Genomic DNA, 16,856 nt, shown 5'->3' on the forward strand with positions numbered 1-16,856 from the left:
GTGATGGAATCACATCAATACTGAATTGTGTCAACATATTTATAATGTACAGTCTATTTTATAAACAGCTACTGTCATCATCCACCAAATTTAGCTAACAGCTATTGATAAAGCTGGCATTTATCATATAAATGCAGTCAATGTATCATGCAAAGAAAAGTGATTACTTTAAACTACAGACTCGCATAGTCAGACCTATATCCAGACTTTGTTTTAGCCCTGTTCCAGAACTGGTGCGTCAAATGTAATATACAGTCTCAAAGTTTGTAATAAAACAATCATAATTGTGTAATTTTAATTATGCTACCTTATCTGTCATCATGATGCCGGTGAATCACGTTGTCTCTTTGTACGTTAAGTCATTGTTTTGGCTGATGCTCGCATCCCTATGGAGTGTATGCACGAGCAACAGGTAGCTGGCTGCATTCACTTAACGGCCACAGGTGTCATTAATAACAAGGGTTACTGAATTTTACACACTGCACCTTTAAGCTTTTTGAAAAAGAGTTATTGCAGGACGATCTAATCTTTTGCTATTACTGCTAGTCACAGACTTTAACTGAAATGAGTGAAATAAAAACAAAGCTTAACAGCACAACTAAGGCTGAAACAAAGTTTGGATGGATTATGTTCATTAAGCGACTTGGTGAATTGATTGCAGAAATTTCTTCAGAAGAACTATGCTATTAACAGTAAGAGGAATTTCATGCAATGATGCCGTACAAGCACGGTAATGCTCATACCAATAGATGTCGCATTTCCTCCATTAGAGAACCCAGCACGAATCTTGATCTCATCAGGTGTCTGGTTAAACTCCTGTAAGCATGAACACAGTGTGACAAAGATGAAAAAAAAAAAATAATAATTTCAACATCAAATTCATATAACATACATGTTAGCCTAATCTTCTTTAAATGTTTTTTTTTTTTTTTTTTGTGGAAAATGCCATGTCATATGTTTTGCATCAAAAAGCATTTATCTCAATTTGTTTGAAAATAAGCATTTAGCAAATGTAAACATTAAAAAAAGTATACATTTTGTATATTGCACCCAGTAAAAATGAATATTTTTTTTTTCTTCTGTAATTAACATTTTTTATTGATTCAAAGAAAAAACAAAGAGAAAAACACAACATAGACACACCGAATCAACATTTAACTTTTAACCCTCATTAACATCCCTCCCCAAACACCAACCCCATACTACCCCAAAGAACACCCCTGTGGTCACATAAAATAATACACACACACAAACAATAAAATAAAAAATAAAATATATAATAAACATGCATAAACTAAATGTCTCCCTCCTCATCCCTTCCCCTAGAGTCCTCCAAAACTGCCAAATACCTACCCCACTTCCTGAAAAATAAGTCCTCTTGCCCCAGCCTTCCATCTATCATCTTTTCATAAGCTGCCACCCTCCCCATCTCTGCACACCATTCCGGAAATGGTGGCATTCCGTCTGACTTCCATCCCCTTACAATAATTTGTCTGCCAATCATCACGCCAGTCAGAACCCAATTTTGTATATATTTGTCCCCCGAATTTATAACTTCCCCATCGCCCAAAATGCAAAGTCAGGGGCAAAGTAAAATTTGAGTGCCCAGAATGTCACGCAAATAATTCTGAATCTTTAACCAAAAATCTTGGATCTTAACACATCCCCAAAAAACATGGGTTGTGTCTCCAACTTCTGATTGGCATCGCCAGCAGGTGGGTGTGTCTTTAAGACCAAGCCTATATAATCTAGAGGGGGTCCAATAAAATCTATGTATAATCATTAAATTGCTTAAATCTTAGTCCACACTCAATCCTCCAATACCAAATTCAAATCTTTCTCCCATAATCTCCTAATAGAAGTTAAAGCTCCATCCCCCATACTCTGAATTAACAGGGAGTAGTACACTGATGCCTCATGACCTTTTCCAAAAGCCACAATCACCTCTCCCAAAGCATCTGCCTCCTTAGGGGGGTGTGTGCTACACCCAAAAATAGTACAAAGCAGGTGGCGCAAATGTAAATACCTATAAAACTGAGGTCTGGGGATCCCAAAATGTTGGACCAAGTTTTCAAACGATCTCAACACTCCACTTTCATGTAGGACACCGAGTGTAGCAACCCCCCTCACAATCCACTCTGGCCAGCAGAAAAGGGACTTGCCAATACATAATCTTGGATTCTGCCATATACTCGAGGCAACATTTAAATAAGTGTCCAATTTAAACAATCTGGACACTTTAGTCCATACCAAGTGTGAATGCGAAATAACAGGGTGTAACTTAACTTTTCCGATTAGATTGATAGAGATGCTTTGTAATGGCGAAATGGGGCAAGAACTGCCTGTTCAATAACAAACCAGGGAGGGGCTCTCTCAGGTGGAAATGACCAATGCGCCAAATGTCTGAGACTGAACGCATAGTAATAAAACAAAATCTTGGGTAGGCCTAGCCCTCCTTTGTCAATCGGCCTATGTAACTTATTAAAATGCAATCTGGGACGTTTACCATTCCTAATGAAGGACTTTGCTATGTTATCAAATTACTTGAAATAAGAGAGGGGGACATCTACAGGGAGAGATTGTAGCAGGTAGTTACATTTTGGAATACAGTTCATTTTAATAACATTAACCTTCCCAATCATCGATAAATGTAATGAAGCCCACCTGCCCACATCGCTCGAAAATCTTTTTATTAAAGGATCAAAATTAACACTAACTAAATCAGACAAATTTGCTGGGAATAAAATCCCCAAATACTTAATGCCCTGTTTGGGCTACTGGCAGTCGCCCAGCTGGAAAGCCGTTACTGGACAGTATGCTGTCAGTGCCAAAGCTTTGGATTTAGACCAATGGACTTTATATCCTGAGGACTTGGAAAAGGAATTAATAATTCTGTGGAGGCAAGGCATAGATCTAGTAGGTTCAGAGACAAATAATAAAATATGATCTGCGTAAAGCAGAAGCTTCTTATCAAATATCATGAGGGGTGCCAGCAGTTTGCAGCATCCCTTCAAGATCTATAAAAAAGCCCTGATCATCAGCGTTAGGTGCGTAAATACTAGCCAAAATCAACCTTTGCCCTTGAATTTCAGCTAAAACAATATTAACTCTCCTAATTTATCTTTAGTCTGTTTGAGCCATTTGAATTGTAGATGTTTATTAATCAATATAATGACTCCCTTGCTCTTACTTGTGCCAGCACTAAAAAAAACATGTCCACCCCATATCTTCCCAAATTTTTCAGCTTCCTGCGGGGAGAGATATGTTTCTTGAAGAAACACTGTATCATATTTCTTATGTTTAAGAAAAGTAATAACCTTCTTTTTATGGGGTGCTCCAACCCATTTACATTCCATGTGGAGAGAGATAGTACACTCATTAACATTTGACATTTTGATATAGTAGAAAAATAAATTGTGTGTTAAAAACAGAATTATACAGACCACATTCCCCATGAAACAATCAAACCCCAAACTTCCCCCCGAACTAAACAAACAGAAAAAAGAAAAACATGCGCATTAACCCCACGCACGAAAGCACCAACCGGCGACAATCCCTCTAAACTCAAAAGGTCCATGAACGCCCACAAGCCCCCACGACAACTTTGCCATCAAATTACATAACAGAAAATACTTAAACCCCAGCCAATAGGAAGAATGAACACAAAGAACGTGTAGATTCATTCACAGAACTCTCAAAGGTGTGATCTTCCACAAAACAAATTCCAGCTGATATAAAACCGTCCAGATTCCTCTGACAGACAAACGAATGTTAAGTGAGCCGGCTGTTATGAGTTCAGAGGATGATGTAATCATTCCAATGTCCCGTAAAAATACTCAACAAAACAAACTACAGCCAGCAGGAGGAATAAGCACGAAGAACAAACAGATTAATCCACAGCTTTTCCAAAGGAGTGTTATTCAATAGAACAAGCTCCAGCCGCTCGGCGGAACCAATACAAAAAGAAACAAAACCGGCATCCCGGTTCCCGGATGGTCGAGTCAATTCACTCGGTGGCCGCATAAAAGTATATACCATGACTTACACAATCCGTCAACTTTATAAAAAACATCCTTTGTGTGAGCATGTAGATGTTTTGCGGTCATCCATAGTGTCCACTCTCAAACTGACCGGGAACTTCAATGCAAAAGTAATCTTTCGTCAATGCAAAAGTTTCTTTAAGGAAAAGTGTTATTCACAAAACAAACTCCAGCCGCTCGGCGAAGCCAATGCAAAAAGAATAAAGAAACCAAAATGACGCCCAGCTTCTTCAAAAGCCAGTGTAAGTACAGCAAGTCGACCCACTCACATGAGAAACACCCAATGGTTTACTCACCCATTGATTCAATAAAAGACATTGCCTGATTGGGACATGTAAATACTTTGCGACCGTCCTTCGTTTCTATTCTCAGTTTGGCCGGAAACATCAGAGCAAAAGTGATCTTTTGCTGATGTAAGAGTTTCTTACATTCCTTGAACCGATCGCGTTTCTCTCATCGAACTCGCAAAGTCCGGGAAAAAGAAAATATTATGGTTCTTCCAAGAAAGCTTCCCTTTGCTCCTCGCCTGGCGCAACACAAGATCTTTATCGGATGATCTCAGAAATCTGGCCAGAATCGATCTGGGCCTATCTCCCTCAGCAGATCTGTGAGCTCGCTCAATCTCCAGCTTGTGGCCTGTTATGTCGAGCAGACTCGGGAAAAGCTCGTCTAGGAATTTCACCATATCTCTGCCCTCCTCATGCTCAGGAATTCCAACAATTCGAACGTTATTCCTGCGGCTTCTATTCTCAAGATCTTCAAGCTTTTCAAGGAGATGTTCCAAATCAACTCAGAGAATTTTATTTCCATCGCCTTAATCGATCTACATATTACAGCGAGATCCTCCAAGTCAGCAAGAACCTTCGTCAACATCACCGACATGCTGGACAACTGACGCTGGATCACCTCTCCCGCCGCGCCATCTAAATCGAGTCCCTGGTCTGTAGGCCTGTCGGGGCTTTCCTCCTTAACACGTAAGTGTCTTTTAATGTCTCCAGAGCCCGAGGATTTTGACTTCTTTGCCATGTTTTGCCTCAAAGAGCAAATGTGTAACTGGGTGTATCAAATTTCACCAGATTATAACATAAAATAATTAAAAACTTAGCAAAGTGCGCAGAGCTCGTCGCTTACACGTCTGCTTCTTGCATGGTGTCACGTGACCTCGTAAAAATGAGTATTTAAAAGGTTCTAAACACACTTCCCTTGTGTACTACCTGACATTTGCTGCCTGACTCCCCAACCGCTTCAGTCCCTCTCTGCTGGTAATCAGCATGAATGCAGATCGCACCAGTTTGATCGTACGCTTAAGCCTAGCATAGTGTAATCACACTGGTTTGATTGTGCGTGTGAAGGGGTTAACCCTCCATTTTAAAAAGGAAGAATTTCACGTAGATCACCTCATCATCCTGAATGTTTCCCATTGGGGCCTGCGGTTCTCTCTTGAATTCCTCATCCATTGGTTCATCTTTGATCTTCACAGGTACAACGTCAGAGGCCGTGACTACTTGAGGTTTTGTGCCAAGTTTTACCACCAACTGTGTTTGCTGAATTAAAAAAAAATATATTTTAGTTTTAGAAGTGTATTATTTAATGGATTAACAAATAACTCAATGTGTTTGACTTCATTGGTAACGATAAAACAATGATACTATGCTCACCGTTCCAGCAGATGAATCTTTGGCTGTCTGTGTTTCTGTTAAATGGGGAACAGTGCACAAATTGTTTTTTCAAACATGGCAAAAATAAACAGCACAACATGACTTCCATTTTTATAAAAGATTCAATAATATTTAAAAAATAATTTTTTAGTTATAGCACAGTGCCGAGAATGCAACGCTGACTTGCGTTCACATACTTGCACAGAGTATGTTTTAGGCCTAATGGGGAGGTCACGCTACATTTCGTGCTCCAATCACTCCCATTCAAATGCATGAGATTGGAAACGCAAGTTAATACAAAGAAATATTGCAATTCGTTGCGTAAAAAATTTCAAGTTTGGTGAACTCTGACATGCAAATCTGTATGACATCTTGTGATCAATGTAAGATCGAAATGTCACACAGTGACCTCTTGGCTCAATTAAAACGATGCATATTTCAAAGCTCACACTTATTTGTTGCAGGAAGGGGAGTAGATTAACATTTTAATATATTAATTTATTATTTGTGATGTATTATTTACTAAAACCAGAAGCCCTTCTGCTTGACATCATATCCTGGTCCGTTGTGTTGTCCGAAAAACATTTGCATGCACAAAGCCTATTGTGACAGCCCCTTTAGGGTACCGCTTCACTAAAATGAGAATATCAGTTCACACCTACCAGCATAATCCATCTCATCCATTTCATCCCTCAAATCCTCAACTTTAGTGATCACTAGCTCTTCTGAACACTGGGCTGTGTCCTCCGTGTTAATATCTGTGTCCTCAATCTGATGGCCTTCCATCAGGCTCTCTTGAGTGTCTGGTTCCTCTTCACCTGTCTCAGTGGTGTTCTGCTTGCATGAGTACACTGCAACAGGCAACTCTTCTGGAGCGGTATCGGATTCTCCAGAAAGATATTCTGTGGAATTCTCACTGGCCATAAGGACACCTGCTTCAAACAGAGTTCAACTGTGAACTTTATTCACGCTAGCACCAGCTTTGATTTTAAAATTGGAATGACAACGAGGCTGTGAGGGAAAGACTTACGGTCTCTTCAATGGCATGAACGGTATAAAGCTGTATAAAGCTCCTAGATCACATCTGATTTTCCACAACTTTGTTGTGGAATTATTTGTATACTGAATGTTCTTGGACAGATATTTTATCAATGTTTTGTCTGCGGAATGATCCAAAAACACTTTAAACTGCAGTACAGCCCATTGAAGAGATGGTGAGTCTACCCTTCACAGCCTCGATGTCATTCCCAAAGATGGTGCTAGTGTGAATAAGGTCTATTAGTACCCCAAAACAGACTAAGATGATTAAGACAAATATGGTACAAAAATAAAAAATTTAATTCATGATTCAATATAATCTCTATTCAATTCAACAACAATTAAATGGCAAAGTATAACAGAATTTTTTTTTTTTTTTTTAGAAAAATGATCTAAGAAAAATGCTAATTTTTATATCTTATCAGAATAAAATTCTCTAACACAGTGTTTCCCAACATTTTTTGCATCGCCAGAGCACTGTCAGTAAGGCTCAAGTACCCCTTCATTGAACCAAAACCAAAGATGTGTGTACCAAAGGCTAAATAAAATGTACGTTAATAAATGTAGAAATTTCATTTATATATAAATATACTTTATGGCATTTATATAAAAAAAAATAAAAAAAATAAAGTAAAAAAAAAGACCAAATGAACTGTGAAATGAGCAATTAGAACAGACTAATGCTGTTAATTATACAAGGCAGGGATCTTCTAACTTGATAGTTAAGATGATATTTATATTACTGATTTTAACCATTAGTTTTTCCTTCATCATTTTGGTAGAATATATATATATATATATATATATATATATATATATATATACACATACACACACACACACACTATATAGTTAAGCCAGCATGTTAATTGTTTGCATGCACAATTTGTACTGTTTACACTGATATGAAGAACAAACGCTAAAACGGTACTGGGAACACTGAAACCGGCATATCCCTCTGATAAATATCAGTTTGCAGTTCCGTGTTTTGTTTTGGTTGAACAAATATTATTATTGGGTAAGTTCACCCAAAAATGTAAATTCTCTTATCTTTTACTCACCCTCAATCTTCAGCAGAACACATTTGAAGAAAAACAGAAAAATGTCTTCGCTCAGTAGGTCCTTATAATGCAAGTGGATGGTGATCAGAACTTTAAAGCTCCAAAAATCACAGACTGTCAGCATAAACGTCATCCATACAACTCCAGCGCTTAAAATGTCTTCTAAAGCGATACGATCACTTTTGGTGAGAAAAAAATCAATATTTAAGCACTTTAATTATAAAACATCTATTCCAATCAGCAGCGGTATGCGTGTGACGTAATCACGTTGGCATGTGAGACACGTGAGAACTGACGCACATGCGACATACCTGGAAGAGCAGCGCTGTTTACAACAGAGTAGGAGGAATGCTGAACAGAAGCTTCATTGGTTTTGGTTTAGATCTGTATTTGTATCTGTTTCTTTACTCACAATGGTGCATTTGTGTGTTTATCCTGGATGTCTCAACCGAGAGAAAAATATGAGATTACGTCCCTAACATGCCCCATGCGAATTCGTCACACGAGATACCACGTGAACTCAGCACTCTCGTGAATGCGTACACTGCTGTTGACCGGAAGTGATGGTTTATAGTAGGGCTGCACGATTATAGCAAAAATCATAATTGTCAATTATTGCCCTTCATATTGTAATCGCGATTATTAATGTCAATTAAAATATTAAATTACCGTGACGTCACAAAGCAAGCAACCACGTGGTTCTTCAGAGTAGCAATTTCAATGGTGTATATGAGCTGCGCTCCAGTTTCTTTTTAAGCATCTTTTAAGTATTAAATATTGTAATAATGTTTGTTAATGTTAGGTCAAATAAAAATGATTTTAAATATCTATGTTATAGAATAAATTAAATTATTGCTTAAATTATTAGTCCACGTACAGTAAATAATATGACATATTCAATATTCAAACCAATATTCAGCCAATTTAAATCAACCAAGTTACTGCGTTCAGTAAGCCCTTTGGTGGCGAGACGGGATCATTCATCCCGTTAGATCTTCAATGGTGATTTTGTTCATGTAAGATCATCGTTAGATCATTTTTGGCCTCAGTGGTGCAATTTGGAAATTAAAAACAGTCATTTGTGATCGGAGTTTGTACGATTCATGAAAATGATAAATCTACTAATACCAGCTGCGTGGCAAATGGGTCTTATTAGAGCAGATGCGATAACAATGACAGTGATTCCTAAAATATGCTATTCATGCCATATTCTTTATATTGGCTACACCTCCAAAACAAACTTGGAACAGTTAAGCTGAATTACTTTATCGCTATTTTGTACAAATCAAATTCACATTGGCCTACTTATTAACATGACAAAACAAAACTGTTATTACATTTTTAATAAATTGTACACAGAAATCGAGCAATGTGACAAACTCTACCATTACAATGACTGCTGTCACTCACTGCAGGTTTACACTGTTTGAGACCTGCATTTCAACACAAGCTCAATGACGCTCTGCACAAAGTTCTGCACTCTCGCGAATGCTCTCATTAAAAACAAAGCTGTCTAATCAGCATAATAAATCAATTATTTACACTGCGTCTATGCCTTGATTAGAACGGGAGTGTTTTAGTTTTGTCGTGTTGCTCATTTGCAGTGTATTTAACATCTACGTTCAAAGCGAGCTGTGCAATATGCACTGAATCCAAAATAATTCCAAAGTGCTTTTCGCTCTTGTTCTACAGCTTCTTTGAGTGTCAGGTGATGTTTCTTCAGTATTAATTTTCGTGTGCCACCGCGAAGAGGTGGAACATAAAGCAAGCATGTGGGCATTCAGACAGTTTAAAACTTGCACATTAGGATCAGTTGTCATTACTGACGGCACGGAGGACTCATTTAAGCAGCTCTGACTGGCCATTGCCGTTTCATTGCTCAACGGACATGTTAGTGATTGGTTAGAATACTCAACCGCTGCTAAAACACGTTGTAAATAGAAACCATTGACGCAATAGGAGCAGACTTAAATTGAATGCCGTTTTCACGATTACATAATCGTGGCAGCCTTAATCGTAATTAGTTTTTCGATTTTTTTGTGCAGCCCTAGTTTGTAGTTAAAAAATACTTAACTATTGATCTTTTTCGAACCAAAGGCGATCACATTGCTTTAGAAGACATTCATTTAACTTCTGGAGAAATATGGATGACGGTTGTGCTGATTGTCTGTGATTTTTGGAGCTTCAAATTAAGTCTGATCACCATCCTCTTGCATTTAAAGGGGACCTATTATGCAAAATTCACTTTTACATGGTGTTTGAACATAAATATGAGTCGGCAGTGTGTGTACACAACCACCCTACAATGTTAAAAGTCCACCCACTCCTCTTTCTTATATTTCTATTAATCAAAAACAGTGTCTCAAAATGACTGGTATTCGTATCCACTCTAAAGTGACATCACTTTAGAGCAGGCCACGCCCACGACTGGTGACAGACTCCACCGTATTATCATAGATCCTCCCCTGAGTGATCGACACACAGTCCGCCATTTTTTCCACGCTGGAGCAGCTACAGTGAGAAGAATAATGTCTCAGCTTCGTAAGTGTCATAAGTGTTCTGTTGTTGGCTGTAAAAGTGAACATAAGAGTCTTCATGTACTCCCGGCATCAGAGCAACTGAAGACGCAGTGGACAAGTTTTGTTTCTGAAGACAATGTGCCCCAAAACATACCAAAATTTGTGTATGTTTGTGCAAATCATTTTACAGCGGACTGCTTTGTGAATGAGGGTCAATATAAAGCAAGATTTTCAAAAAATTTGACTCTTAAGCATGGATCAGTACCAACTGTTCGTGTTCCAGCTTTAGTATCGCACTTTATATTTTGTGAATCTTTGCAAATTGCCTTTCCGAATGTGCCTGTTAGCTGATTCCACGGCTAATGCAGCTGAAGTTACCATTGTCTCTGATTGTATTCACGGAGACCAGAGCTATGTCGTTATAGCTTGTTTGCACATGACGTCACGTCACTGCTTTGCTGTGGCGTGACATGCAGATGGAGGGCATGAAGTGATTTTCTACATAAGAAGCACTATCACAAACTCAAAATGCCTATGTTTTGCGTCGTTTACGGTTGCTCATACATATATGGCTGAACTCCGGTATTTACTGTGTCAGTCATATTGGTTCTGATTTGTTGTTGCTGTAGTATCCGAAGCACGAGCTGTAAAGGCACAGCCCTCTTCTGGAAAGGGGGCGGGGAGCAGCAGCTCATTTGCATTTAAAGAGACACACACTAAAACACCGTTTTTGATTCCACCCAAATAGAGGAATTTACAACATGGTATAATAAATGATCCGTGGGGTATTTTGAGCTGAAACTTCACAGACACATTCTGGGGACTTATACCTGAGACTTATATTACATCTTGTAAAAAGGGGCATAATAGGTCTCCTTTAAGGACCTACTGAGCTGAGACTTTTTCTATTTTTCTTCAAATGTGTTCTGCTGAAGAAAAAGTCATACACACCTGGGATATCATGAGGGTGAGCAAATGATGAGAATTCTCATTTTTAGGTGAACTATCCCTTTAACGAGTGTCGCACGGCTTCTTTAGTATAATTAAATGTTTGTTTTTGATCGACAACTGACTGTAAAGAACAGAAGGAATATTAAGAGACATTATCATGACAAATGGATTGCGTGGATCTCATCTTTGAACACATTAGACGGACGAGTCAAACCAAACTGCTTAACTTTGTTTTTAAAAAGATCGTTCTTGGGATTTCATGAATGGATATCGAGATCATTCAAATGAAGGTCGTAATTCATTACAAAATGTGTATTTTTACTAGCTATGTGCGAGACATGTCGACTAAACGGTTCTGATGCTGCTAGCCAACACTGGAATTACTAGTCGTCAATATTTTTCCCCATTAAACTGTTCAACATTTTTACACATTTATGTATGGCTTTATATTATTACAAAGGTTGTGCTTAAATTACTGTCATGTTAATGATACACATTTAAATATAATTAATACTACACATATTATTAAAAAAAGATGAGGACCCAGTGAAGCCTGTCTGAAGAGTTATCAGATTATGCCTATAACACCGTAAGGATAATGTGGTTTTGAATGTTGGTTACTTTGCACCCACTTTATCGACCACAATACTGTTAAGAGATGTGAATTGCATATTTGCAGTCTTTCTTAGCAGGTTGGTGACATGCTGTGCTGTTTTGGAGTAGCTACTGAACTTAAGAGGAAACTAAGATTATTCTTGCCTTCTGGATGAGCAACAGAATCCATGCTGTCATCTACATCAAAACTGTCTTCCATATGTAGTTCAGCCTGTCCAGTTTCATCCTAAATGGCAGAAAATAAACAATGAGTTAGTATTGACCATTTTGAGTAAGCTGACACATTAAGCAAAATTCTATCCACATTTTTTCCTACGTCCTGTGATGCTTAGCGAGAAATATGGGTGTTACTTCCATTGTCAAGTTAACACAGCTGTTGTTGCGTGATCATCCATTCATTCTTTCGTTGTGGTGTTGGGATTTTGAGGAGAGCGTGTATGATTTCATATGGACATACATCAATCACTATATCAGTGCGTTACTGAACGATAATAAACTGCAAAAAAGTCATAAAGACAAAGTTTGCAGATGCAGTTTAGATTTATTCTAAGCACAAACACAACATTTCCAGCAAAATTACTGTTTATTTTAATGGAACACCTGTGTTAGTTCAGTTTCAGATGTGTGTACTTGTCATCTTGTCACCCTGCATGTTCAAATCAGACAGACACACTAAGGAAGAGCTGTGAAGTTCTCATACTTGGGTATGGAATCGCTTTTTCAAGTTTTACAATAAGATGGTTATTTCCTTTTAAATCCACAAGTAAGTTTAAACTTTTGCTTGGCAGGTGATTGAGTGGTTAGAGATGCTGGTTTGCTGCCATCTGGGACTCATCAGGATGGTGTTTTAAACCTCAAATGTGATGTGGTTTTTGACTACCTCTGTATGTGTTTTTTGTGATCCAATAACAAAACATTTTGCACCCCGTTTACAACTATATTCAGCGCTGACCTTTGAGGTCGGATCATCCGAAACGCGTCTTATTACCAGCTGTATACAGGGTCTGCAATGACTGCAGCCAGAGCTAGGGAATGCTATAGAACAACTTCCGGCGGAAGTTCCACCCACATTCGTTTTCCCAGTAAGACCCCCAGGAAAAAGGTGGATATAACAATGGCATAGAAATACATGGAATTAGGGCTGCACGATTATAGCAAAAATCATAATTGTCGATTATTGCCCTTGATATTGTAATCGCGATTATTAATGTTGATTAAAATATTAAATTACCATGACGTCACAAAGCAAGCAACCGTGTGGTTCTTCAGAGTAGCAGTTTTCAATGGTGTATATGAGCTGCTCTCCCGTTTCTTTTTAAGCATCTTTTAAGCATTAAATATTATAATAATGTTTGTTAATGTTAGGCCAATTAAAAATTATTTTAAATTGATATCTATGGTATAAATTAAATTATTGCTAAATTACTGCTTAAATTATTAGTCCATGTACAGTAAATAATATGACATTCAATATTCAAACTTGTTAACAGCCGATTTAAATTGACCAAGTTACTGCGTTCAGTAAGCCCTTTGGTGGCGAGACAGGGTATCATTCATCCCGTTAGATCTTGAATGGTGATCTTGTTCATGTAAGATCATCGTTAGATCATTTTTGGCTTCAGTGGTGCACTTTGGAAATTAAAAACAGTCACTCTCCCATTACAATGACTGCTGTCACTCACTGCAGGTTTACACTGTTTGAGACCTGCATTTCAACACAAGCTCAGTGACGCTCTGCACAAAGTTCTGCACTCTCGCGAATGCTCTCATTAAAAACAAAGCTGTCTAATCAGCATAATAAATCAATTAATTACACTGCGTCTATGCCTTGATTAGAACAGGATCGTTTTAGTTTTGTCGCGTTGTTCATTCGCAGTGTATTTAAATCTACGTTCAAAGCGAGCTGTGCAATATGCACTGAATCCAAAATAATTCCAAAGTGCTTTTCGCTCTTGTTCTACAGCTTCTTTTCGAGTGTTAGGTGATGTTTCTTCAGTATTAATTTTCGTGTGCCACCGCGAACAGAAATGGAACAAAGCAAGCATCTGGGCATTCAGACAGTTTAAAGCTTGCACATTAGGATCAGCTGTCATTACTGATAGGATGGAGGACTAATTTAAGGGGCTCTGATTGGCCATTGCCGTTTCATTGCTCAACGGACACGTTAGTTATTGGTTAGAATACTCAACCGCTGCTAAAATACGTTGTAAATAGAAACCACTGACGCAACAGGAGCAGACTTAAACTGAACGCTGTAGTCGTCCGTTTTCACGATTACATAATCGTGGCAGCCGTAATCGTAATCGCGTTTCGTTTTTCGATTAATTGTGCAGCCCTACAAGGAATTGCACATTTTCACATTAACTTGTAAGTAGAGCAACATTTCACGTTAGATTTATAATAAGTACAGCACAACCTGCTCAATTTCAACTTGTGTGACAAAATATAAATGTGAGGACTTACTGATTGATAGTACCATGTGGGAGGAAGGGCATAGTAGGCCCCTAAAGATGATGAACTTGTAGATGGTTCTGAATTTGGTACTGTCAAAATGAGTTTTGACTGAAGTTCCCCATGTGGCCCGATTTGAAGATATGAACCACTCACATTCTCCTAAAACAATCAATTGTGTTTTTTTAGATACGAGGCTACTATGAGTATGTATTATCAGATATAAAGTGAACTGAAATTAAATGCATAAAACATCTAACACTCTGACAAGAATAATGGACGTTAGACTGCTGTAAATTACACTAAAAATAATAATAATAAAAAAGATTTGTCCTGAAAATATCAGTGTTGCAAAACAAAAAAGGTAACGGAGTTGAAGAAATAGTCCACCAAAAAGTATAATTCTGTCATATTATGACTTTAAAATGTCATTTTTAAACTGTGCGCTGTTATTATTTCCGTTGAAGTAGAATTTAAAGGAATATTCCAGGTTCGATACAAGTTAAGCTCAATCGACAGCATGTGGCATAATACTGATTACCACAAACTAATTTTGTCGTTTTCTTTATAAAAAAAAGCAGCAAAAATCGAGGTTGCGCGAGGCACTTACAATGGAAGTGAACGATCAATCCATTTTTGGAGGGTTTAAAAGGCAGAAATGCGAAGCTTATAATTATATGAATTATTCTGTTAAAACTCATCAATTATTTGAGTTGTAAAGTTGTTTAAAGCATAATCTTTAGTCTTTTTAGGGTTTGTTGACATTACTTTGGCATGGCAAAGAAGTTGTAAAATTGGCTATACACAGAAAAAATAACTTTATTATTTTGAAAAGGTTAGTACGTGATTTTATCACACTAAAATCATGTTAACATGCATATTGTTTACGTCTTGTGACTATACTTTTGAAATAGTGAGTATTTAAATGTTTACAGATTGGCCCCTTTCACTTCCATTGTAAGTGCCTCACTGGAACCAATATTTTAGTTTTTTTTAAAAGAGGAGGAGGGTCAAATCAAAACTAATTTTTGCAATAATCAACATTATGCCACAAATGCTGTCGATTGAGCTTAACTTGTATTGAACCCGGAATATTCCTTTAAGCAGCTCTTTTCCACACAATGACAGTTGATAGTGACTTCGTCTGTCAAGCTACAAAAAAACATCAGCAAAAATATGAAAAAAAATTGTTTTACAAACACCATACACATGGCCCATACGACTTGCTTGCTTCATTTAAAACCTTCTGAAACCATACGTTTTGTTTGTGTGAAGAACAGTCCAAAATTAAACACATTATTTACCGAAAATCCTCCGCTCTGCTTGCAGCTCGTGAGCAGCTCTGAGCTCTCAAAACTACGGCGCGGCTTTGACGTCATGACGTCTGATCATGAGACACGCGAGAACCACTGTGTCTGGATTCTGGAAAATCGTCACTGTGTGGAAAGTAGCTGCGAAGAACTGTGTTCCACGGGAAAAATGACAGCATAGGGGATTGGGACGCCATAAGATTTACAATTTTAGTTTCTGGGTGTACCATTCCTTACATAAGAGTTGGAAAGAAGACCAATAGCAATTCAATATGCAATGAACACAATGAAATAATCAAGTGTTATTCTCACAATTGAATTCATTGGAAGATTTTCATCTAAGTAATTGCTGCATTTCTTAAAATGTTTATAAACCCCAAATAGATTACACACACACATATACATATATATATATATATATATATATATATATATGATAATTTTGAATGGGATCTGTATGTTCAGGCTGAATTAATTGCAAAGCTTTTAAAGAAACCGTATCCAGACTGTTTGATGTGCAAGCACTGTAAATAAATAAATACCCTTTCTGAAACTACACATAGGTCGCACCCCAACTGACCCGGTCCGTGCACTCTCAAAACAGTCCGGCTAAACGACCAGTTCCACACATACCTCGGTTGGATGTGCAGACTGCCCAGGTACAGCTGTTGATCTCAGAAGTCTTCGTTTTGTTCCTGGGACTGCACTGAAATCGTCAGGCGAAAAGTGGTCACCGCACACCCTCAGTGTGCGCAGAGATTCAATGGGTGAGTCCAGATCCCGGCGAAGAGCGAGCAGCCACAGGGTCAATCTCCCCCGATCGTGCAGCGGTAACGTGTGGAAAGTCAAACTTTCCTCCTGCGATGATGCTTGTCGGAGTCTCAGCGGCTTCTCTCGGTTGTGGCATCCAGGAAAAGCACACAGGCGTACCATTTTAGCTAAACAATTAAATACAATTCGGAGCGACTCACTGTTACGCGAAAACAATGAGGTTTGCGTGCAAGTTTGGACATGCAGAATATGGACTAAATTTGAGAGCTATGGCGCGAAGCTGCACAATTTTTACATTTCGGTCTATTACACTCATAAAGCTGCTGTGTGGCTTAATAAGGCTTTTGATATAGCGAACGATTCACATGGACCGCTATTTTGTTGATTTTTGTCCCTTTTGGAGCTAGACTGTCGTCGTCTCCATGCACTTTCGTAGTACGGA

The 16,856-nt window shown here is 38.1% G+C and overlaps 1 protein-coding gene across 1 annotated transcript in view; it reads right to left on the reverse strand.

Moving 5' to 3' along the window:
* LOC127421474 (zinc finger MYM-type protein 4-like) overlaps window positions 1-16,856 on the reverse strand; it is a 37,647-nt gene extending 20,791 nt beyond the window's left edge. The window contains exons 1-7 of the mRNA XM_051664536.1: window positions 16,277-16,856; window positions 14,346-14,495; window positions 12,027-12,108; window positions 6,361-6,630; window positions 5,699-5,733; window positions 5,438-5,584; window positions 744-816 (exon numbers count right to left, since the gene is read on the reverse strand). Coding sequence (XP_051520496.1) covers window positions 744-816; window positions 5,438-5,584; window positions 5,699-5,733; window positions 6,361-6,630; window positions 12,027-12,108; window positions 14,346-14,495; window positions 16,277-16,576 — 1,057 coding nt within the window. The 5' untranslated portion in view covers window positions 16,577-16,856. The remainder of the gene's footprint in view (window positions 1-743; window positions 817-5,437; window positions 5,585-5,698; window positions 5,734-6,360; window positions 6,631-12,026; window positions 12,109-14,345; window positions 14,496-16,276) is intronic.

Source organism: Myxocyprinus asiaticus, chromosome 30 (genome assembly GCF_019703515.2).
Source record: "Myxocyprinus asiaticus isolate MX2 ecotype Aquarium Trade chromosome 30, UBuf_Myxa_2, whole genome shotgun sequence".
Classification (NCBI taxonomy): Eukaryota; Metazoa; Chordata; class Actinopteri; order Cypriniformes; family Catostomidae; genus Myxocyprinus; species Myxocyprinus asiaticus.